The 26,203-nt window shown below is 39.8% G+C and overlaps 1 protein-coding gene across 1 annotated transcript in view; it reads right to left on the bottom strand.

Moving 5' to 3' along the window:
- The window catches only part of syt7b (synaptotagmin VIIb), an 83,941-nt gene that overhangs the window by 31,002 nt on the left and 26,736 nt on the right, over nt 1-26,203 (bottom strand). Inside the window, exons 2-4 of the mRNA XM_033987786.2 lie at nt 14,411-14,514; nt 6,827-6,906; nt 5,747-5,881 (exon numbers count right to left, since the gene is read on the bottom strand). Coding sequence (XP_033843677.1) covers nt 5,747-5,881; nt 6,827-6,906; nt 14,411-14,514 — 319 coding nt within the window. The remainder of the gene's footprint in view (nt 1-5,746; nt 5,882-6,826; nt 6,907-14,410; nt 14,515-26,203) is intronic.

The raw sequence follows: 26,203 nt of genomic DNA on the forward strand, positions 1-26,203 counted from the left end.
ATTTACTCCTCTTTCGTATATTATGTCTTTGTTCTATTATAATTATTAAGTACAGTATCGTGCAGTTCAGTGGGTTTTTCGTACGCTGTGAGTGTTAGTCTTCTATCAGCTGTATCCTATTACTGACTGGCGAGGCTATTTTCACATTTCGTCTTCCTTGAAAGTCAATTAAGATGACTATAAACCTTGAATGATTTTGTAATTAAGGAAAATTGAGGAGAGAGAGAGAAAAAAAAAACAAGGTGACAGAGACGGAGAGAGAAAATAGCAGCGGTGAGCAGAGTCAGAGGGGAACACATTAAATCCTGAAATAGAAACCAGTTCAGAATGAGAAATACAAACAGGTAGAAGGCAGAGAGAGGAGGACGCACAACGATACACCGTAATCACTCCTACAGGATACAGAAGAGTGCATACGGTTACATGAATTACATCGATTTGGCTTTAAAATACCTGCATATACTATATAAGCTAGCAATTATAATGAATTACTATGTATGTGAATGTGATTTTTAGAATGTGGAGTAGCTTTTATCTGCCACTTGTTCATGTTAAGTACGTCTTGAAAGGAGTTGTACAATAAAAATACAAAGGAACAAACCGTATGTAGTGGTTTTACACTCTTGAAACTTTACAGAATGTATTTTATGTTTTAATAATTGACATTTTTTGTAGTTTTATGCAGCGTGCTTTGCCTTTATTCTGACTTTGACGTCAACAATGAACATATGGTGAGTTTTACATTGTTGATTGTTCTGCATATGTGAGCGTACATGCAGAATAGTCAGAATAGATAATGCTTTGACAAACTGTTCCTCATTATCCGTGTGCCACAGTGCTACACCATGCTGGAGCGGAGCCCTCCCGGGGTGCCCCTCATGCATCGTTCTCCATGCTCCACTCACTTGCTCAAGCGCAGACCTCCGGCATGCAAGTGGCTCTGGACCGTCTGCCAGCGGCCCGCCCTGCTGCCGCCCGTCACCATGCTGCGGACGCTGTCACTGCGACTCGGCCCCGCCCCCGTCCCAGAACAAGCTCCACCCCCTCCGTCACTGGGCCCAGCCTGACCACCCTTTTCTGCCCCACTGGGACAAACCGGGGGCGTCCGCAAAATCCACAGAGAAACACGGACACAAACAGCCAAGAGGGTACAGAGGAGAGAGGAGCACAGACGGACAGACGCACAGGACCGAGAGAAGTAACAACCATCAGTTAGTCAAACCAGCCACAGTCCAAACTATTACCTAGACAAGCTGTTCACCGCTCCGCAATCATGTGAGTAACTAGGACAATTTGTTCCAGTGAAATATTTGAAATTATAAAGGAGAAATGTATCACCTGCCACAGTGAGTTTGAAAAATTGACAAAGTTTTCTTTTCTTTCCACTGTGAGTTTGCTGAAGGTGCAAAGTTACCATCACCGCCATTTTGACATGAGCCGGAGCTTCTGTCACAGCGTTCAGCGTTCATTGCCCCGACATCATCCAGACTTTGAGCCGTGGCCAAAGTAAAACACATCAGGCTCTGACATTTCATTCAAATTTACTGTCAATTTAACACATTTCTCTGTTTTAAAGGTGCGCTGTGTAACCTTTCTGGAGATGTCACTTCCTTATCTCCATAGAAACAGCAGGTCACATTACGAGAGCAAGTTACAGGCCAGATCTGTGTAGTGTAATGATTTATGTTAATGTTATTTTCAGCAATAAAACATTTGTAATTGAATAAATGTGAGACAGAAAAGCAGCTGACACCAGAAAAGTTACACCACCTTAATATGAAACATTTTTTAAGTTTTGACAGTAGTACATATATTTTTTACGAATTTAATACATTTCCCTAAACCACACGAGAACAGAATCGTCCCTTTGTGAATAGAGCCGTTCCTAAATAATGGCACAAATATTTAGTTTAATAAATATGAGCCGTGCGCGTGCCTCTGGTGATAACAAAGTGCTAATAATTATCCATCTCTGGGCTACAGCTCTGTGGAGGAAGATAAATAGAGTTTCTGCAAATCTGATTGTTTGCAGTGACTTTCACACTGGCGGCACAGCGCTTTAAAATACAATACATTACATTTCATAACACCGGCCACCCCTCTGACCTACAGCAACAAACATATAGAAATAAACACACACTTAGTCAAGAGCAGAGGCTACACAGAGGAGACACAGTCGAGAGATGCACGAGTGATAATCTGCAGCAGAGGACGCAATGAGCTTTGGATTGGTGGAAAAAATACTATAGATAGATAGACTAGTGTTTGGACTGTTATGGCTTTCTTTAGCATAAATCTTTATTTGTATTATTATGGATCATTTTGACCTAAACTTCATAATACCATCTGTTATGAATGTTATGTTGTTATGTCTTTTCTGTGTGTCTAGCAGCCTCCAACCACTTCGATTAGACTAAACTGGCAAAGATTGTTTTGGTGGTATAAATACTGTATTGTTTACATTTGTCAGCTGAGGGCGAGACGACACTGCTCGGGACACAGCTCTTTGACAATTGTGCACAGTTGATTCAATAAACCAGACCTTTGATTCAAGACAACTTCTCTGTTGATTTTTATATCTTTAAGACTTTTTGACCATTAGAAATTCCACAACAGGACCAACATTTTACTTAATAATTACAAATGGGTTTTTTTTGTGATCAAATTTTTATTAAAGTATCAGTCTCAGGTGCAAATATATAGATTAGAATCTGATTACCTTTTTCCCCCTGTTTTCCCACCCACCACCCCGATGGGCATATAGACAAAAAAAAAAAATAAATAAATAAAAAAAAAAAAAAAAAAAAAAAAAAAAAAAAATAATAATAATAATAATAATAATAAAAATGACAAATTAAATACAAAATAAACATATAAAAACCAATACAATGTAGTAATAACAATAATAATAATAATAATAATAAAAATAGTAATAAAAATAAAAAGTTAAATAATAAAAAAAAAATTAAAAAAATAATTACAAATGTTTAGATTATTCAGTTAATTGCTGGTTGTGATTAGTTACTATACGATATAATGATAAAAAATATAGTAATCATTCCATTTTTAGAAGCAAAAATAAGTAATTTAATTAGTTCTTCATTCATTACTTTACACTACTTTAAATGTATCGTTCAGAAAGTTCAAGGACAAACGGTGACATTTTAGACAATGTAAATGAACATGAATGAAAGTTTGACCACGTATAAACAAACACAAAACCGTGACGCTTTTACGCACAAAAATCATAACACAAACATCTGAAAATGGGACAGTCCTGGTGTAATCAAAATGTGACATAATCTGTAATAATCTGATGCTCATTTGATATGTTATTTGTACATTAACCTCTAGTGGAATGGACAAAGTTATTTATAAAAGCTGATGTTAAAAGGCATTTAGTCGAGCTCAGTCCTGGAGAGGTGCTGCATGTACATTTCATTATCTGAACATTAATAGTATACAGTTTAATACTTCTTACCTTCCCCTTTCCACTTATTTTTCCCATTACCTTCCAGATTGACAGCTTTATCATAGGTGTCACTTCTATTACACGGTTGCCATATACTCAACACATTTTTATCTGAATAATGAACTCAATAACTCTATAAAATAAAATGACAACAACTAATCAGTCCGGGTGGAGCTCACTTATTTTATGGACATTTTTCAACACGGCTGCACTGATACGGAGTTAACTGATGGGCCCGTGGTTCTGAAACAGTCAAGTGAGTCGTAATTAGAGCGGATCCTAATGGAAATGCCCGAACGGCGTGAGATGAATGTGAATGGGGGAGTAGATTGTTAGAAGGACTTCAGAGAGCAGCCAAAACAAAGACAGAGGGGCAGACGACTCGAGGCAAATATAAAGCAGCGTCATGGGATTTGGAGAACGCAAACAAACATTAAGGACGCGCTATGTAACTTTTGCAGAAGGGGATTTACCACCTGTTTGTCTCTCCATGAAGATGTATGTTTTGCAGGTGCACAGGGTCATCTCTCACTGCTTAACTGAGGAACCTTCCAGGCGGAAAATATCATCTTTATGGACATGATCAATTGGCAAATCCCCAGAAAATACATCAAAAAGTTACATATATACAGTGTACTTAGATAGACAACAACATGATTGACATAATACATAATCCAACTGACAAAAACCAATCTGGCAACCCTTAAGAGAGCCTTTTTTCGTCAAAATTAAATCGTTCAACTCCACTGTGCACAGAGAATGATGGACCACCGAGGAATAAAAACACAACATAAAACACACACCCTCCCGACAGAACAAATTAGCCTCTTTTCAAACATTTACCTGTTTGACGTATTGGACAAGACTAAAAGGATTGTGAAAAGACTTCCTTTATATGAAAAGAAATGAATTATTGATTAGCAACAAGCACGTTTTGGGTTTTTTTTGATCATCAATATCAAAAAGATTAAGCTTAAAAGTTGCATTAGTCATAATTTTTGTTTAGTTTATGAATGTGTGAAGGTGAAACAAAGCGTATTCATGTTTTTTTGTACTATATTCGAGCCTCTGATGAAGCACTCTCATATAAAAAATACTCTCTGTCCTGTAGAGAAGAGCAGCACATCTTGCGGGTTGGCTTGTGTCAGCACTCTTTGACATTTGAATACTGGAGTTGTACAAATGTAAAAAGGCTACGCTCCGGTACAAGCTGAGCGCTGCCCGTTACCATGGTGATGCTCTACGGGCTGCAGGTGAGAGGTGAGCGGTGCAGCGGGGGGGGGACTTCACGCTCCACCTGGCAAAAACACTAACATTTGTCCTGTTTGAAAGTGTAATGTCTGTGGTTTTATGTGTTTTTTGTTCGCCGAGACCCGCTGTAATTTGTGATATTGTTGAGCAGAAATCAATCGACATTTCACATTTTATCTGTCTTTTCTTTGCATATTAACCCACCGTTTAAACACGCTCATTTACCTACTGTACTTGCATAAACGTCTGTGGAACGACAGCCACAAATAAATGCGCAATGTGTTGTTTTTTTAACGTCATCTTAACCACTTTTGTATCTGAACTTCTCATTAAGATATTAGTCGTAATTTATGCCTAATATTTTTTGGCAGACCAAGCCTTCGCAGCTGTATTGAGGGATGGTGCAGCACATCTCTATCAGGTACTGCATGGCCAGCGGTGCATACTAATCACCCGTTCTCTCTGGATATAACCAAATGCAAAAAACATGAGGATTACAAAGGATGAGAGAGTTCGGTTAAAACATACAGAAACCAGCGTGAAGTCTAACACGACGCTTCTATGTGACTTTCATGTTCAGTGGGTTCATACTAATTATACCATATTGTTCCAGTGTTTTATTTCGTGGAAGAAAAGCAAAGGCATTTCCTATAATTGATGTTCCCCCTTTATTTTTAGCAGACAATTTGCAAACTATGTAATTTAACGTTGCAGCTGGAGGATTTGACCTGCACCAAATGGAGATTGTGAATGATGAAAATGTTTTTGTATAACTGAAGCCCACCAAAATAAAAAGTTTGAAAGTCTAAGAACATATTGCGATTTGTTTAAAACTGCAAATTAATTAAGGTTTACGTTAATGAAGTGGGTTGCAGATTATAATATAAAAGCCTGTCAGTGAAGGACACGACGCCATTTAACAAAAAAATCTTTTAAATACGAAACAACCGTGAAATAAAATCCTTGGAGAAACATAAAACTTTTGTCCCTAAGTGAAATCATTGTATTTCTATTGGGACTCACTTGGGGGTGAGGCGGGGGTCTCCGTACGGGGCGTAGGGCGACATGTTGAGGAGGAACTCTTTGGGCGGGTACGAGCTCCACCGCTGCTGCACGTTACTGCTGTCGTTGTTGTTCCAGAAGTCTCTGTCTAGGTCGCTGCGGTCAGACAGAAGGTTATAGAACGATTTTACGTAAAACAAAAGCTGAAATCCTTTATCTCTTGTTAAAGGTGCACTGTGTAACTTTTGCGGTGCGGTGTTTGTCACGTAATCGTCTCCATGGAGATGTTATTTGCTTTGGCTGGAATGTTTCACAGCGGGATTCAAAGTTTCAGGTCAGATCTGCTGAGAAACCCGCTATTTTTGGCAATATAAACACCTGTAAGTGAATGAATACTGCGGAACATTCCACAAAAAGCAATTACATCTCCAGGGAAACGAGCACAGAAGCGAAACCACTCACCAGAGAAGTTAAACAGTGCAACTTCAAGCAGATAGGAAGGAGAAGTACTGTAAATTCATGGCTTTAATGGTATATTTATTTAAAAATGCGGCACAAAAACCAAAAACATTTTGCAAAATCACTGCCATTTCTGCTGCATTTATCACAAAAAAACACAAGAATCCGTTGATGCGTCAGCCCGGTTAGATCGTCTCTCGTCTCTATTCATAAAACACGTCTAAAAAAAACTGATTTACATAATATTTACTGTTTTACAAATACAATATGACGAATTTAAAAGCGTGAGAGCCGGGTCTGTTTTTAGGACGTCCTTAATACATATGCAGTATTCGTGATCATTGTAAACATGCTGTCGGACTCCGCTAATTACCCATTCAAATATTCATCGACACAGCTTCTGCAGCATGTGGCGTTTCATAATAGGTCTCTTTATATAACAAGGTTCAATAATGTACTAAATATATACAGTCCCGCCAACACTGTATGGAACAAATGAGGGCATTATTTCAGGGCGCCGTCTCTGACCCGCGGGGTGCTGCCTGCGGGCCGAGCTTTGTGGTCTGAAATAGCTTGTTAAAATGTGATAGTATCTCCGCAGTGAATCCTATTTCCATACGTCCACAACCCGCTGACACCTACTTGATGGCTTTATTTTCCCCTCGACCTCTCACAGATTCGGGAGAGCTGGCAGCCTCCACCCCGGGCAGATTCCTCTTCCCCTGCAACAAGACAGGAGCACAAAGAGCAGAGGCAAGTGGGTGGATCAGAAAACTATCACGTACCAAAAATATTCTTCAGTGCTCATTTGGTTACTTCAGAGTTTCTTCAGTACGGCTGCGAGATTAGCAAGTTGCAGAAATGATTTAAGAGTCTTGGAAACAACAAAATACCTTTATTATTGTCTCAAAACCTGCTAATCTTTATACTTTTACAAACTTTTACTGAAATACGTGTGATTCTTGCTTTAAATGATCAGTTTATACTTCAGTTTCTTGCTTCTGGACATGATTAAAAAGTGCATTTTGAAGAGAATCCACCATTAAAACATGAATCACAAATAGAACCATAGTTGCAACGGTTGTCACAAAAATCGCAATTAGATATTTGGCCAAATTTGTTCAGCCCTGGACTTGAGGTTGTCCAGTGATAAATGAGAGAAGAGCCACAGTTTGGTGAGAAGCCAGCGCTTTGCTACGCCTCAGAGGAATTAGACGTGCACCAAAATATATGTATACACGGCTTAAAAATTAAAACAAGCAAACGACAGTAAACCAGGATCAGAATTAATGACCCGTGCGACGCCGAGGTGCGCACTGGTGAATTAAGTCCAAACTGATGTCTGTTTTCTGTGCTCTACATTTACAAGCTTTATTTATTTATTACCCAAAACTTGTATTTGGAAAGTAGTTTGAAAAAGTGGACCTTCTTTGATAGTGTCTTTGGTTTTATCGAGTCAAGGACGCTCGGATAAAGGCAGAAATACCATCAAAACATAAAAGAAAAAGACTAAATTTTATCTTTTGCTAAGGATCGTACACGGACAAATGAAGATGTGCACAGATATAAGAAATAAACCTGATTTAACCTTTAAACACAAACATTACATTTGGCATTTTATGATTTGTTTTTGTCAGTTTCGTTGTATTATTCTGTGCAAACTCTTTGATATAAAACATAATATTGTCACAATGATAAAATTTCAACCTTGATTCTGAGACTAGATTTTTTATTTTTTTGTGATAAAAAATATAGAAAGAATTGCTAATAATATTAATAATAAATACATACACAATAAAGACAAAATAAATACAAAATAAACAGAAATAATACAATGTAATAATAAGTAGTAAAAGAAGCAGAAGAAGTAGAAGAAGAAGAAAAAAGTAGAAGTAGAAGAAGAAGAAGTAGAAGAAGTAGTAGTAGTAGTAGTAGTAGTAGTAGTAGTAGAAGTGGAAGTAGAAGTAGAAGAAGTAGAAGAAGAAGTAGAAGTAGTAGTAGTAGTAGTAGTAGTAGTAGTAGTAGTAGTAGTAGTAGTAGTAGTAGTAGTAGTAGTAGAAGAAGTGGAAATAGAAGAAGTAGAAGAAAGTAGAAGAAAAAAGTAGAAGAAGAAGTAGTAGTAGTAGTAGTAGTAGTAGTAGTAGTAGTAGTAGTAGTAGTAGTAGTAGTAGTAGTAGTAGTAGTAGTAGTAGTAGTAGTAGTAGTAGTAGTAGTAGTAGTAGTAGTAGTAGTAGTAGTAGTAGTAGTAGTAGTAGTAGTAGTAGTAGTAGTAGTAGTAGTAGTAGTAGTAGTAGTAGTAGTAGTAGAAGAAGAAGTGGAAGTAGAAGAAGAAGTAGAAGAAGAAGTAGAAGAAAAAGTAGAAGAAGTAGAGTACATAATAACAGTACATAATATTATAAATAATATAAAAAGTAAAATACACTAGAGACACTAGATAAATGCTTGACACACAAAACTTATGTCAATACCACAATCACAATAAAAAAACAGTCTTGTTTCATAAACTGCTCAGTTTTCACCTTAAAATGGTAATAGTTCTTACACTTTATGTGATCATATACTAGTTCTATATACTTTTATTATCTGATACTTTAAAAGAGCATGTTTAAATACTAGTTTGATCTATTTCTGACAACCCTAAAAAGCATAAAACCTGTGTGCTCTTGACATACAGACACTGATTCTTCTCCTTGTTATAATACGGCTTGAGTTAGCAGTGAACACTTTAATTTAGTACCACCAATTATCACTCCATTAACTTGATCATTTATCTCAACATAAACATTAGCAACTACCAGCCACGAACACATCAAGAGACTAATTAATTCAACTGCTGCTTTGAACCTAATATAATTTATGCTTAACTAAGAAAGACACTGCTTTTCATTAGATTATCTTGTGTTCTTTTATTCACCTATCTGTACATAATCTGTTGTTGGGGATTATATATATATTTTGATGTCGAAAAGAACAGCATGACGTTTGACTTCTTTGTTTATGTGCTCTGCGTCTATAGAGTGCACTGTGGACAGGTGGCCTCTATCTCTCACTAATGCACCAACAAGATGCTGTATTATTTATCAGCTTACATTTCTACATCCAGAGAAGCCCACGTTTTTTCAATCAGGGGCCATGCTGGAGGTCTGACCTAATCTGGACTTACACTGAGCTACTGCTGTTTCAGAATTACACACACAGACACAGCGAAAACCAGGAAGAGAGGCGCTGGATTTCTCCCCGGTCAGGAATATGCTATCAAGAGCGGCTCATCTATGATTAACACTATCATGAAATGTGCAGGAGGCATCGGAGGAGGAGAGAGGACGATGTTGAGAGACTAAAGGTGGATGTGCAGGGGGGTGGATGCAGACACGGAGCAGAGGGATGACACAGAGGCAGGTCAAAACAACAGGGGGAAAGTGGCAACGCTGAGGTCTGGGGCACAGTTTTTTTTTTATGAATCACCATTATGGAGTTAAAAGATGAAAAAAATGCTACTACTTATTGTAAAGTTGAATGAGAAAAGACACGGGGAATGTAAACGTAAAATTAAAGATCACATATATTTCCATTTTGTTTTTTGTAACCAACTATAACTATCTTCATATCGGACTGGATTAAAGGCCCTGTACCTGATTTTTACCTTTTTCAAACAGTAGGAGCACTATTGGTCTGTCATCAATAAAAACCCTCTGTGGTTTCACCCTAAAAGTTTAGTTTACAATACTAAACTGTAAAACTACATGATAAACTCTGGTATAGGGCCAAATGATTACACTATTTACATTTAAACATTTTGTACAGCATTTATTTTAGCTGTAAACTTTCTTAAACACAGGATTTCCTCATATTTCTTGAACCATCTGGATGAAATGTGCACTTTTCAGCCCTAATGGATTCAGTCATAATCAATAATTGTTACAAAAAAAATTGCGCTTATTGTGGCAGAAAATAACCTCCAAAATGTCACATTTTACACCCTGATGATTCTCACTCTCTCAGGTGTAAATGTTCATAAACCTTTTAGTGGCACCAGTTTAAGGAGAACTTTTCATTAACCTCCAGATGTGGTAAATCTGCCTGACATGTCTCGTCAGAACATCACTCTGAGGGTTTACACAGACGTACAGAACCAAGTATGACCCTCACAGTCGTCCAAGTCTGATCCAGAGGAAAGGACGAAGTTTAAATCTGTCAACTGGACAAATCGTTGTAAGAGTGAAGATGTTTGTGCTGCTCGTCCAAGCCGCTTGTTCAGTTCTGGTCAGATTACTGCTGGATATAAGATATAAGGCAGTGCCTTATATCTGTCTGGAGGGAGGAGCTAAATACACTGAAACTGTAAACAGCTATTGTCTCCAGTTTCAGCTGAAACGACCCTGCTATTGTTCTCTTATTGTTCTCTTTGTTTTGGGTCTGAGGACGGAGTTGTAGATGGGGGAGAGATTATGTCTCAAGCCCCTATTCCTGTTTAAGGAAGGATTGTCTTTCCAAACAAAAATAACTGTCTTTTGCTTTGGTTCTATATGTTTCATAAAGCGTTTTACTTTTACACTGAGGATTGGTGTAAGCCATATTAAAGGTGCTCTGTGTACCTTTTCTGGTGGAATCCGCCATCTGCCTGTCTCCATGCTTAAGGTTAAGCTTAAGATACACTTGATCTTTTATGAGGGACATTTTTTCTCTCCATTTGACCCATCCATCCACCACTGTCATGCACAGAAAGGCACGGGCGACGAAGGAGGTGAACCCGGAACCTTCTTAAACTATTGTAAATAACAGTTCTATTTATTGCCAAATAATACCCTGAATAATACTGTCAGTGGGCTCGTCTTTACACAGATCTTACACATAACTTGTCCTAGAGGTGTTTCATTTCTATACGGCCAAATACATTTAACAGATCTATAGGACGACATACAGGCATCAGCGGAGGTGAGGCAGACACGAGGCCGATTCTGTGGGTGACATTGTGACAAGGGCAGGGAGATAAAGTGACAAGGAGAGGAATCTGGAGCAGAGCATTCAGGAAAGACAGAGAAGGAGGGTGCCACCAAAACAAAGACACAGACATAGATAGTGTGAGGGCAAACAACGATAAGACGCGCGTTTGTTTGTCCGCTTCACAGGGCTTTTGTAACTTAACAGCAATTGGATTTTATAGAGGATCTAACATAAGTATAAGTCGGGCGGGATAGTAAACATTTGCGGTTTGTGTTTTATTTGGAGTGAGGAAGCTTGGCGGTCACAGAGATTAGAGAAAAGGGGAGATATAAACATCGTATGCATAAAATAAACGTGACTGGAACTCGAGTCAAAACAGGAAATAATGTTACGCTACTAAAATTTCAAACTTGATTTCAATAATAAGGAAAAGTTTTATCACCCTGATTTTGATACCACAATAATAAAACAATAGAATGACATTTTCAACACAAAATAGTAGTTAATATTTCCATGTTACTAGTACTGATATAGGTACAGTGTGATTTTTGTCCCAATCGCAGAACACTCGACCCGCTGTACACTCTCCACCAGGCGCTCGAGGCTCATGGGAGTTTGCCCAACCAGTCCACATGTGCTGTGTGGATCTGAAGAAGGCATTTGACCGTGTCCCTCGTGGTGTCCTTTGGGGGGGTTGGGACTGGAGCGGTTTGCGAAGGGCTGTCCGGTCCCTGTATGACCAGAGCAGGAGCTGTGTTCATTGCCGGCAGTAAGTCAAACCTGTTCCCGGCGCATGTTGGACTCTGCCAGGGCTGCTCTTTGAGGGGGTCCGGTTCAGGGGCTGGAGGAGGTCTGGTTTGGGGACCACAGCATCTTCTCTCTGCTGTTTGCAGATGATGTTGTCCTGATGCTTCATCGAGCCAGGACCTGCAGCACTGGGGCAGTTTTCAGCCGAGTGTGAACTGACTGGATGAGAATCAGCTCCTCCAAATCTGAGGTCATGGTGTTCGACTGGAAAAAGGTGACTTCCCCTCTCCAGGTCGGTGCAGAGTGCCTTGAGTGGAAGAGTTCAAGTATCTCGGGGTCTTGTTCACGAGTGAGGGAAGGATGGAGCATGAGATTGACGGTTGGATCGGTGCAGCGTCTGCTGTGGTAAAGAAGGAGCTGAGGTGAAGGGTAAAGCTCTCACTTCACCTGCCTTCACCTATGGTCCTGAGCTTTGGGTAATGACTGAAAGGGCAAGATCACAGATACAATCGGTCGTAATGAGTTTCCTCCTCAGGGTGGCTGGGCGCTCCTTTAGAGATAGGAGCTCTGTCACACAGGTAAAGCTCTGAGTAGAGCTGCTGCTCTTCCATGTCGAGAGGAGCAGCTGAGGTGGCTTGAGCATCTGGTCAGGATGCCTCTCTAGGGACGTGTTCTGAGCATGTCCCACCAGAAGGAGGGCCCAGGGGAGACACAGGACACACCCAAGGACACACCCCAGGACCTGCAAATGCCTTTTGGTCCCACCGGTTGAGCTGGAAGAAGTGTCTGGGGCGAGGGAAGTCTGGCAGTCTCTGCTCAGACTGCTGCCTCTGTGACCTGGCCCCAGATAAGCAGAATGGATGGACAGTACTGACATATACAGACTTTTCTAAACTATTCAGGAAATGTCAAATTTGTTCCTATGGTGATTTTTCAAAACTAGTTTTTGTATCAACTCGTATCTCAGTATTTTTTGATCCCATGCCATTGCTGAGTGCTGTGTTTTTTGTGGGATTCCTAACACAAATATATGACATAGTCATGCTTCTCTGATACAGTAATTCACATCTAAAATGTCTGTCATCTAAAAAGACTCATCGTTGACCGTAGGTTCAGGCGCAGCTTAGAGCTAAAAACAGCTCAACTCTCCATGGCCCGGCAAAACAACTAAGCTCCTCAATTTAACATAACATGATTTGCATAATAGTTTGAAACAGCTTTTATATCCACATCTCTCTAGATAGAAACTGGGATTGACTCCGGTTTGGCTGGACATGTTAACAATTCAACAAATCACACAGCGTCTTATCCTTTGCTGACCTCTTCTTATCACTGTCACAATACATAATCAATTGGAACTACAGTCACTCTGAGATGGGAAAAATAGAAAAACAGATAAACAAGAGTGCGGGTAAATGGCAGTGGATCAAGAATATAGATGTGGTACCAGTTGCAAGCGCTGACTGCCATTAGCATATGAATCATTAGCATGTTTGGATGTTTGCTGCCGGAGGAAGCTGAAGCTGTGTTTACAGAAAGCATCCCAAGGTTTCAGATCATGTTTGTAACCAGGGCCATGCACACGCTGGTTCCTGTAATTCAAAAACATTTCTGAACAATATATGACGAGGAAACAATGGGAGGATCCAAGGACACAAGAGCAGTGAGCAGAAACACTCAACAGTACATGATGGAGCTGCCTGGAACTCATAGAAAGTCATAGAAAGTTTGTATTTTATGACTTTTTTCTAACACATAATAATATAAACATACAGATATTAAACTATATAATACACTGGGAAACAGGGCTGCATAATTAACAATTTTTTTGTTTGTTTGTCTTGCTTTATTTTATCAGGAAGTCTCATTGAAACTGGATCTCTCAAATCAAATCAAATCAAAAGTTGTTGCAGTTTTGAAATGTCAGGGATTCTGATATTACTTCATTCAATTTAGATTTCAATTTTTTTTGTGCAGTTTTGTGCATTATTCATTCTGGTTTTAAGCTGCTAACCGTAGCCACAGCTGCCCCGGGGATAGACTGACAAAAACAAGCCAATTTAACATTCATACTGGGCACGCTGGGTTAAGTGTCTTGCCTAAGGACACAACAACAGTTTGAGCCACTGCTGCCCTTCTGCTACGAGGTCGGGCACTGAGGTTTAACCAATGTGCACAGAGAACAAATCCTGTTCACAGCACTTCAGAAATATATATATATATATTTTTTTGCAGCTCTGTAAAACTGGTCTGTTTTGTGCAAAAATAAGAAAAGAAATATAAAGAATAATCAAACAAGCATTTAATTGAATAAAAATGTAAAAGTGCAGAAGCCTACTGTGGCGGCTAACACTGTCGACCCTCTGTTTGCCTGTATTTTTCGTAAGTATCACAGCTTTACACCTTAATTGGCCTTTTTACATCATTAAAAACAATATGCAGATCCAACATAAACAGAGTCGGAGCTCTAAACCCAGTAATTGCCTCTTGAGTTTTTTCCGTGATGATTGTGCTGAATTGCCAAACGCCTCTTACCAGTTTGCGTTGACACCAGGTGCAGACTCCACAGAGCGCTACCAGCCAAACGGCGCACAACACGAACACAACTGACACCAGGAACACACTCAGCGACACCGTACCTAAAAAACACACACAGATATTATTAGCACAGTTCATCATGAATAGAACCTGCTGCTGAGATGCACAGAGCAAACGTGGATCATGGAGTTAAATAACCCAACTCTGAATGTATATTTTTTATGACCAGAGTAAATTTGTGCAGTGCAGCCTAAATATCTCACTACCAGGCCAAGGTACTGGTTGGATCTGTGAAGAGGCAAGCACGCATGCAAAAAAATAAAAATTCCCTCTCAAAGCATTTATGCCGAAAGAGCCTCCACTTTGCATCTGGTGATATTGTGCTCAGTATTGTTCATGTATTGAGTTACACTTAGGAAAATACTGAAATACCAGTTTCTAAACCAAACCCTAAGTTCAGCTAAACCTAAACTTAGGGAACTGTCTCACAGCCAGAAGCAGAAGAACATGCCAAGACAAGACAAGTGTATTTGTATAGTATAATTTGTACATAAAGATATTCAAGCACATAGATGAGTTTAATGCTACACTGTGGAGTGTTCCAGGCAAAGCCATAACATCACCACGGAGAGAAAAAGAAGTGCCAGTGTGATGCATGTTTGATCAAAATGAGTGTCTTCCTGCAGTCACAAATTTAGAATAAAAACAAACCTCTTCCTCCGCCTCCTCTTCACTGCATTATTATTATTTGTGCAATAAGAGAAATATTAGTGACAAAGGCCTTTTTAATGGAAACATACAGGTATAATCTCCTGTGGCCTGGTGCCTCTTATCTTCCTCTTCTATTCATCATCATCAGCTGGAATCTGTCATCAGTAACAGACAGAGACAAAGAAGCAAAGCATGCTGGGAAATAAGACGAAACTAGACGCACGAGAGGAAGAGGATGCACCAACAAAAGAGCTGGGTCTATGTCACAACGGAAAAGGTAAAACTGAGGTGGAAGAAGTACTCCAAGAAGTACTACTTAAGTAAAAGTACAGATACAGGAGCAAAAACTAAACCAAAAAATAAATAAAAGTATTACAGTATTAAGTATTGCAAGTAAAAGTATTTTATGAAAAAAATCTACTTAAGTAAAAGTAAAAGTACCCCTTTAACATGTACTTAAAGAGTAAAGTATTTCAGGCAGATTTTGAGACAGATTTTGTCTTATTTGGCTTCAGATTGACAGATTTCGATAATGATTTTTGCTGAATTTTGTTCAGTGAAAACATTTCAATCAATTGTTTTTTGCCTGGCTGTTTTTATTTGTATATTTCTGTTTGCTCAAACTACAAATGTGTCAAAAATAAACCTCTCAGACTTTGCAGCAGGTGTCAGACAATAATAAAAAATAATAATTTTACTTTTCAGTGAAGTTAAAAAATGTAGTGGAAAGTACATTTACCTGCTCTGGAACCCAGTGAAGTAAAAGTAAAAAGTATCCACTTTAAAACTGACTTAAGTAAAGTACAGATACCTAAAATTGTACTTAAGTACATTACTTCACTACTTTTACCTTGTTATGTTCCACCACTGGGTAAAACTAGAGGGATCTTGTGGTTTGAAGGTGAGTCCATAACTAATGGACAGACAAATAGACACAGACTGATGTGATTCTGTCTGATTCTCCTCACACTCATCACTGGCCTCATTTGTGGGAGCAGATTTGAAACACACTTTGGTATTTTCAATGCTCATATTGACATAAAAAAACACTATTTATCCTGACGTGGGGCCAGTCAAACGACGTCACGAGCTTTAACAGTCTGGTCCTTTATTTGTCCTGATGTGATTAACTGTGCGTTTTATGACACTTTAAAGCTGCAGTAAGTAACTTTTTGGTGGAGCACCTGCCCACTTGCTTGTCTCCATGGAGATGTTATTGCTTTGTCTGGAATATAAAACACATCTATCACCACCAGGCCACACTGCTTGTCAGATCTGTGGAGAGGAGAGCCCCCTTACAGTAAGAAGGCATGATTTTCTCGATATTTTCACCAATAAAAAACACATTTGGACACATTTAATATCAAGTAAAAGACAAGCAAGTTGCAGACACACCACCAGAGAAGTTACATAGTCCAACTTTAAAAACTAAAATCTTGAAACAGGATGCGCTTATGATATAATTTACAATAAACGACAATTGTAACGTTCCTAATGAAGCTTCTGTTCATGTTATCAGTACACAATGTGCAGATGTCAACACAAGATCATATCACGAGGCCAGAAGCCACAATTACCAGCATCCGCCTCCTCTCCTGTGGACCATAAATCCTCTGTAACTTTGTTCTGGTTGTGAAGGATGAAAACTTCTCTCAGCCTCATAACATTTGTCATCACTGTTTTGCCTGAATTACAAACTCCCAGCTCTGTCATTCAGTCTGTTGCTTTGAATGCAGAGACACGCTGGCAAAACATTGTGGGCAAACAGTGGGCTCATATCTACTGACTACTTTAGCCCGTCGTATTCCTCTCCTTGTGTGCACCTCAAACATTGACTGGGATCAGACGAACAGAAAGTAGATCAGCTTTAAAAACAGTGCACCTCATTTCACACACGTGCAAACTTTTGATTTTGTTTGTGAGTAGAATCATCAAATGGACATAAGGGACATGGCTGATTTGGATAGACTGGATTACTTGAAGAGAAAAAGTGTTTATATGGAAAGTCTGTTGGAAGAAAGTTTCATTGGTTCATTGTATTTTCAGTTTATGCGGCAACAAAATCTGTTACATCAATTTTTTATTTGAATTAGGACAGTAAATATTAATCAATGCGTCTATAAAAAAGTTTCCACATAAATATGTCAGAGTTTGACTGGAGCTAAATTTCATCCGTTGTCCTAAGGCAGGTGCAAAGATGAAACATTCAATATAAAAACACAGACATTTAGACATTACACCAGACATAAACGCACAACATGAGAACACAATAACATGATATTACACTGTTCACAATAGAAGTGCCTCAGTCTAGAGTATAAAGAGCCCAAGACAAACGGAGTGTCATCTATGAGCACAGGTCTGCTGCGTTTTCAACCAGTTCTTTAGGGTTTGTTTGAAGGTTGAGTTTCTAACGTGCTCTGGTCGTGTGTTCCATAATTTTGAGCCTCTGATAGATGCCACAGTTTGGCAAAATTTAGTTCTGTGCCTTTGTATATTGCATCTCCTCTTGTTAATGCTCTGGTGTTTATCCCAGTATTATTATTTTTTTTTATTAATAAAATCCTTTAAAGTTGGAGGAGCAAGCCCTTTTAGAACTTTAAAAATGAGACAACCATCCAGGAACATCTGATATCTTTCAAAATCTAAGATATAGTACTTCCTCAAAATGTTACAGTACTGATAGTTTAAAGGCTTTTTGTCTAAGGCTTTCAGAGTTTTCTTAAACAGAGACTTTAGGGGCTTTAAAACACTCTCAGTAGTCTGGGACCATGTGGTATGACAGTATTTAATATGACTAAGTATCATTGAGTGCATGTAAATCTTTGCTGCTCTACTGTTAAATGTCTTATATGTTTAAAATTTGACAAGTTCAATTTGATGATATTGGAGATTTTCTTTACATGGTCCTTAAAAGTTCAATTTGAGTCAAAGACAACTCCAAGATACTTAAATTTCTCTACCACCTCCAAACGCTCTCCATTGACCAGGACCGATGTTTTTTTTGCCCACATAGTTATGGCTGTAGTAATGGCCAGTGTTACAAACCATTCCTAGCGATGAAATGAAGAAAGAACAGTAAGTAAAGCGAGCAGGACCCAAGGTGGACCTCAAAATGCTGGAGATCAAGCAACAAGGACACCGTCTCCTTCTCTATGGTTGAATACCGGAGCGGATCTTTACTGAGCTTAAGAGAGAAGTAGCTCACTGGATGGTCCACACACGTTTCAGCCTCCTGCATCAACACCGCACCGGCTCCGACCTCGAGTTTAAAAGGTCTAGAAGGGTTCGGAGCAACACTGTCAAAGGCGGCACTCTGGAGTAAACCTGAATTCCACTTAGCAGATGTGTTAGGAGCAGAACAACATCGGAGAAATTTCAGCAAAAGCTTCTGCAATAGCCTGTCGTGCAAATTTTATCGTGGGGAAAACTGGCACGTAGAGATCGCAGGTTGGTGACGCGGAAGAACGATGCACCAACCAGTGGACAGAGAATGGGACGCAACCAAGGGGGAGTAAGGAACTGGTCCAAAACTCAGGAGACAGGATCACTGGAAGCATTTTTGCGTTAAGTGGACGATAAGTGGACAACAGGGGAGAGCAGGGCGAGGCAGGCCCAGGGCGAGGCGGGCACAGGGTGAGGCGGGCACAGGGCGAGGCGGGCCCAGGGCGGGATGGGCCCAGGGTGAGGCAGGCCCAGGGCGAGATGGGCCCAGGGAGAAGCGAGTCCAAGCCAAGCACTGTTACAGCCAATTTTAAACATTGTGGGTCATTTTTTGGTTTTGACAGCCATTGATTTTAAGCTAAATCTTCACTATTGTTGCATAATTTCCAAACTTATCTGGAAAAAAACAATGAGATTCCAAAACAAATAAGCTTTTGTGCATCCAGTTACTTTATTTGGCTTCTATTAATGTATCATGGCTAAACAACTAACGTCTCAATCACACCATTGTTCACTGTTTTCCTTTCGATTTGTACCAACACATTGTGAAAACTGAGAAAAGCCGAACAAATCAGTGGAAAAAAATCGAGCGAGACAAAAAAAAGTGTCTAGGAGAAGAATGACTTGCTTTCCAAAGTGCCTCATGTGCGGGCACAAAGTCTGACAGTCTCCAGTTTGTGGAGTGTTATCAGCAGGGGATTGACTCAGAGTCGATCCCTCCACAACATAACGCACAAATGAAACAAACTGTGTAGCTTAAAGTTGGACTATGTAACGTTTTCTGGTTGGAGGGGGTCGCCACCTGCTTGTTTCCATGGATTACACTCATCTATTTTAAGAAAGTGCTGCTGGTCAGAGCAACAACGCAGATTTTTCAACGTATTTTTAGCAATAAATCCAAAAAAATACTCACTGTAAATTATGCAAAGTAGATAAGTTTAAGTCCATACTGGGAAACACACCAGGCAAAGCAATAACGTTTCCATGGAATCAAGAAGGTGCAAAGGTAAATCATCAACCAGAATTATACACTTGAGCTGAGTAGTAATTGCTTTGTTCATGGACAGATTAATTCCCAGGCATAACATAGACCTGGTTAATTGGTGATTGTACAATTGGACCAATTTCTCTTGGCTCATTTTGAATCTTTACTTACAAGCTCTGAAAATAGTGTCTGCTGGCATTCATCTCGCTGAGACGTACCAAAATGACACACTGCGCAGTAAAGGGACTTCTGCAATGGCCCACTGAGAACGCTTATTATAGCACTTGTCAATTCAAACCCCAAGGCTCAAATTTCATTATCTCGACCCAAAACTCAGCTAATATAATAAGCCAACTTCCCATTTCAATTCACTGTTGACCCATCCTAGCTGAAAATCCTGCAGTTGTTTGGTCAGGATCCCAAAACATGAATGTACTGGATTCACTATTTGTGGTTCAACTGGGCTCGGCGTTCCTCATGCAACATTCATATTAGGCTTTGCACTTTCCAACCAGTCTGCTCCAGGGCAAGACTTTTGCCAAGAAGCCAAGTGCAGACCCTCCTAGACCCACCTGCTGCAACCTCTCCAACAGAATGAACTACCATCTGTCACAGAAACCAGCCTCATTAGCAAGTACTTTGGGTAATTGTGGTGCAGGAGTACTTTAACGTTATTAATCAAAAGCGTTTCAGCCCGTCTGTGATCAAGAGTCAATAAATCTATTAAAAATACATGTGTACTAACAAAAAAAAGGTGCCCTGGATTTATTAATGATGTAAAAACGTACTGTGATAGCTATGAATGTGTTATTTGTTTTACTTCTAAATGTAGGGTAAAAAACAGAGAAGGAATGAATCTATTTACACTGTTATTCTTTAACACAAGTCGTTCCACTTTACCGTTTCCAGCTGCTCTTAATCTTGCCCAAAGCTAAATGCCATGTAATGTTTCTTTATTAGCTGCACAATTATTCGTATTTTGTAATATTGTGATGAATTTGCCTTCTTTTCCAAGTTGTGTCTCTTTTTCCCGATGAGATCCTGAGATGAACCTTAAGCTCATACATAAAGAGGAGGAGAGAGAGGAGAGAAGAGGAGGAGAGGGACAGGAGAGGGAGAGGAGATGGAGAGGAGAGCGAGAGCAAGAAGGAGAGGGAGACGAGACGGAGAGGAGAGGAGAAGAGAGGAGAGGGGGCGGACATGGAGAGAGGAGGGAGAGAGAAGAGGGGGAGGATGGAGAGAGGAGGAGGAGAGAGAGAGGAGGGGCCTTTGTGGGACAGTGCAGAGGAGGAGAATATGCATGTCACATCCAACATGCACTGAAACTGTTCCGCTGCCAACGTGCTTCGCCTTCGAATTAACCTCTTACTAATCTGCAAAGCTTTGAAATATTTCCGTCATCCAGTAATGCATTTTAGTTATGAATTTGTCCACAAGATCAGTCTGTAATTATGGTGTGATTTCAAACAGCAGCAGGGAGCCGCCAGTGAAGATCAAATTGTGTTATTCCTTTATTTCCAACAATAGTATATGAGTGTAAAAAGCTCAAATCTCATAAATTGTGATGCAACCATAATATTTGGTGTGATTTCACGCGCAGCATGGCTCAGGTCGGCTGCACTAGGACTGTCCACCACAATGTCACTGCTGAAAATCAACACATGTGGATATTAACAATGTGCTAAAGGGTTTTAAATACCTACTTCTTCATTCTGTGCTGTGTAAATAAGGTACCTCAGCTTTAAATGGTCATTTTAAAGTTATTTTTCTATAAATCCTGTAATATTACTTCAATGCCAGACATTTACTGAAAAAAAAAGAAACTGATGTAATGAAAAATGTTTGTGCACCAGCCATGTCTCCTATAGGAGGTCTATGTTCCCCCCATGTCGCCCTCTGCCCTCCTTGTACCTGCCCTCGTCCATAGTGTCACTGTGCACTGCTGAAATGTCGATCTGGTTCAATAAACATGGATTGACTCCAGCTGTAGCGCCCCCTGTGTCTTTGGCCTCACACTGTGCGACCCCTGCGGCTCCAAGTGTAAACAACACACTTTGTCATGACTACACACGGTCACAGCCCCCTCCTCTGTCTTTAGTCATAGTCTGTGTGCCGTCCACATGAGCGGCTTCATAATTAAAATAAAACAAATGATATTTTTCATTTGTCAAGTGGATGCTCTCTGCTGTTCTCGTATTAATTGCTCTTCATGTCTCCCTTAGTCTGTGCTCATTTTCACTCGGGTGGTGATTAAATAAATTACCAAAAATTGATTAGAGCTGTTCATTTGAAAAATGGGCTTTGTGAAGTAGTTTTTGTCTTTTGCTGAGTCTGTGTGGTTCCACTTCACAGAATACAAGACAATATTTAGACTGTATATTCAAGACCAGAGTGACATAATGATTTACACTCACACTTCACAGCGAGAAGGTCTGGACTGAGCTGGGCATTTCAAATTCATTAAAAACAGAACATTTCAGCAGAGGTCTCGCGCTTTTCACCCACCAATCTGAAGCTTGCTCAGGTTGCTGTTTCGTGACACTCTTCAGAAACAGTTGTTGAATGAATATAAGTGCCCGTGATACATTAGTGAGCAGATTAATTTTCTGTGTGATCGTCTTTCTACGTTTTGCAAAAGTGTCTAACCTGCAGTAGATGAATCCAACAGCCTTTCTCTACATAAAGCACAACGCATGACCCACCAATCAACTGCAATTAAACCTCTGAATACCAATCGTCCAACACAACTACTTTATACCCTATTTTGAGAAGCAGCCTGACAAAAGGTCTTTCTACTTCGGTCCACAAATCCTCCTCGTCCTCTCCTTTTGTCAGGCTGCTTCTCTACCTGCTGTGCGTATCTGCAGGCTCTTTACTCCGGCCTGGTGTTAGCGCCTGGCATCGCTAGGAGAATGAGCGCTATTAGTCACTCGAGACCCCCGGCAGAGTGGGTAGCCTCGGTGTGAAGAGGTCCACCGCCACAGGATCTGACCCTCCACAGCCGCTCTGGGACTGGTGGGAGGAACACTGCCAACCAATTATGCGCAAAACTACCAAAGGGATTTGAAAGAAGCAGAAAGGGGCACTGTGAAACACTATGGCAGCATAAAAGCACAGCATCGCCTCGTACAGCTCTATCATCCGAGCTTGTCATGTGAATTGCTACGCTGTCAAACTGTAAAAAGACTCAAATATGGAAGAAAAGTTACACAATGTTACATTCAACAGCGCTGTGTTTTTCCCGGCGCGGGGATTGAGCTCAATTATGGCTGAACAACGAACACCACAGAAAAATTATGATCACCTCATTTGCGATTGTGAAGGGTTCAAGAAGTATTATTGAAAGTGATTATTTGGGTCTCGGAGTGAGCTCATTATGCACAAAAACCCAAAGTAAGTGACAAAAACATTCACGTGGAGTCTTTAAACTGCATGAGTAACACTAGAACATTGCCTAAAATATTTCCAAAAGTTAGTTGAATGTTTTTAATGATATAAACTGTAGCTTCACCGTAAATAACATGCAAATCTGTTAATGGAGATAAGATGGAGCTTTGAATAATGTATTGTGACTAATAGTTTGATGGGTGAAATATGCCAAAACAGATTAATACTACAATCACAGTGTTCTTAGAGACACAACAAGATTCAATTCTATTATAATTTATGTACACTGGCTTGATATTTCTGTCAAAAAATCGCCTAAAGTCTTTTCCTGCGCTTTTGATTCACCAGCCATGCTTTTTAAACTGACTATAAAGCACAGCTGCAGGCGATATCACCTAAATACCATGTCATCACTTACTTTTTTTTACATTTTCCAAGCCCTTCTCCGAGTTTTATCCAACATGAATCCCAAGTACTTGCATTATAAGGTGCTGTTTTCGTTTCACGGTCTGTTCGTGACTTTACATCACTTTCCGACGCTGAAAAGTAATATTAAAACAAATTTATCACAGGGAAAAAAATAAAAGAAAGTCACGATTATCCCAAAAAACGATTATAAATGATAATACTGTTAGAAAAACACAAGCTGCAAATAATAAATAGCAGAATGAAACGCTTTAATTGTCAGAAAACATCTAGAATGAGTCATAGAAGTTATTTAGTCAAAACCCGTGACCTTAAATCTTAATGTAAAAAAAAAAGTACAAAGAAAAAGTACGTAGAATAAATCTTAACTTCAATAAATGATAGATGGAACAATCATTTTTGGGAGTCAACAGTCACTGGATACTTCAATCCCACATAGCACCACGAGTCAGAGTTATTCCAGTTTTATGTATGTATTTATTTATATGGACGCTCTCTCCTGAATTGTAATATCTCTTTGGGCACTGTCCCGGGTCTGAGCGCTGAACCTTTTAAGACGATGACTCTAGAAGATAAATTCAATATAATACTTCAACAGCCATGCAAGACAATATTCAAAGTTAAATTGACAACTCATTCAGAGCTTAGAAAACAAATCCGCTCTATGCAAATACATCCTTGTTTGTCATTTATCTTTGTGCTAAATGTTTTCAAAGTCAATATTTTCTGATTAATTTCCAAAGCTCAACAGAAAGAAAAATACATTGTGGTAATTGGATGAGACGGCCTCGAGGTATACGTCTGTGAAGCCATACTCCAGGTATTAAACTCAATTTACAATGACCGGGGCTAACAGGTTCTGCTGGTGCAACAATATCACCAAGAAAGATTTCACATCTAATTGAATTGACTGTATGAAGCAGGTATACACTATTGACTGGGTCTGAATGAGTCCTATACTGTGTACTTGTATAAGCTATAGAAATACTCCTAACGGCAGTGAGTCATCTGAGGGACACATCCAAATTAACGTAAGTGATGTTTGTGTCTTGTGTGTCTTAGAAATTCAGTTCAATTTATCAGAATAAGACCGATTATGGTAAAGTAATTTGAGGGAAATAATGGGAAAATACAGTTTAGTATCTATTTTAGTAAAGTCATGGATGGAAGTCATGGATGTCAGAGGTTGGATGTACTCGAGTAGATATGGGTAATATTAGTAAAAGTGCTATATTTTTGATACTGAGGACTGTGGGGATTACAGAATATACACAGCTGTGTCTAAAATACCAATTAAGGTTAAGTCATGTATAAGTATCATCCATCCATCCATGTTCTTCCTCTTATCCCGGGTCAGGTCGCAGGGGCAGCAGTCTAAGCAGGGACTCCCAGACTTCCCTCACCCCAGACACGTCCTTCAGCTCCTCCAGTGGGACCCCAAGGCGTTAACAGACCAGCCGAGAGACACAGGCCTCCTCCCGGTGGGACATTCCCGGAACACCTTCCAAGGGAGGCGTCCAGGAGGCATCCGGAACAGATGCCCGAGCCACCTCAGCTGCTCCGCTTCACGTATAGGAGCAGCAGCTCTACTCTGAGCTCCTCACCCTGTCTCTAAAGGAGCACCCGGACACCCTGCGGAGGAAACTCACTTCGCCCGCTATGTATAAGTATGTAACTATAAAATATGAAGTATGACAGTGAGTCCGACATCATGACTCAACTAAAAAAAAGATTTAAACAATAAAAAACAATAATAACTTGTGACAGAGCTGCAAGTGAAAAGTATAAATAATATCACAAAAAGCTATGCCATGTAACTTTCTGGACGTGGCACATCACCTGCATGATTACACAGAAACAGAAAGTTAAAACTATTCTCCTGAACATTCTCCATGGAGATATATAGATTTTATGCCATACTGTGGAACATTCTCGCTAAACAAACAACATTTTGGATGGTCAGGTGTGTGGACACGCGGCTTGCTCACAGTAAAGACGTGTGTTTTTCTTCGCTTTTCAGTGCAAGAAAAATATCCAACCTTAAAAAAAAAAACATGCTTTTGCTTTTATTCCAGACTATTTTTTGGCTGAAAAGATAAACGGTGGGGCTTTAATTCAATCAAAGTGTCTGTTGCTGCCAAACCTTCATATTGACTCATTGAAGTGAACCATCAGGAGCGCTACTGTGCTGGAGACAAGTCCCACGAGAGCCGAGCACCACTTTCCATTCTGACAAACATTTTCAAATCTGCTTTTCTCTCCAGCCCAGCGACTTACCCAGGGAGCTGCCTGACTCCGACTGTTTAAGCAACAGCAGGCGCCGTAGACGTCTTAGACAAACACTCATACGTTTAAGTGTCACAGTGGTTGAACCGAGGGGGCTTGAGTTTTGTCTTAGCACAAAAAGGTGATGTACAAAAGCTGCAGTGTGGAGTCTCTGTGGGTCTAAACAGCACAGAACCATGACAGGCACATAAGCTAATACACATGACGACAAAAGGTGAAGTTATCCAAGCAAAAAACACCCAAATGGTTGGCAACACACAAGTACCAAAGGTAGATTCGGATAGAAGACTGGTTCCATTGTTTGTAATGAGAACAGAGAGATGAGCAGAGAGCAGCCTGTGGAGCACTGGACACTGGTCAAGAGTCATTATGAGAGTTGTCCAGGCGCTCAGAACTCGCACACAAAGATGGTTTTGTTTGAGAGAGGTTTTAAACTCACAAGAAATAAAACATTGGCAGACACGGAACTGAGAAAAAATGAGGCAACTATGACAGAAAATACTTAGAAACAATAGAAACACTGCACGTTACGCTCAAAATCATTTTAAGAA

This window comes from Periophthalmus magnuspinnatus, chromosome 3, assembly GCF_009829125.3.
Source record: "Periophthalmus magnuspinnatus isolate fPerMag1 chromosome 3, fPerMag1.2.pri, whole genome shotgun sequence".
NCBI classification, from domain to species: Eukaryota; Metazoa; Chordata; class Actinopteri; order Gobiiformes; family Gobiidae; genus Periophthalmus; species Periophthalmus magnuspinnatus.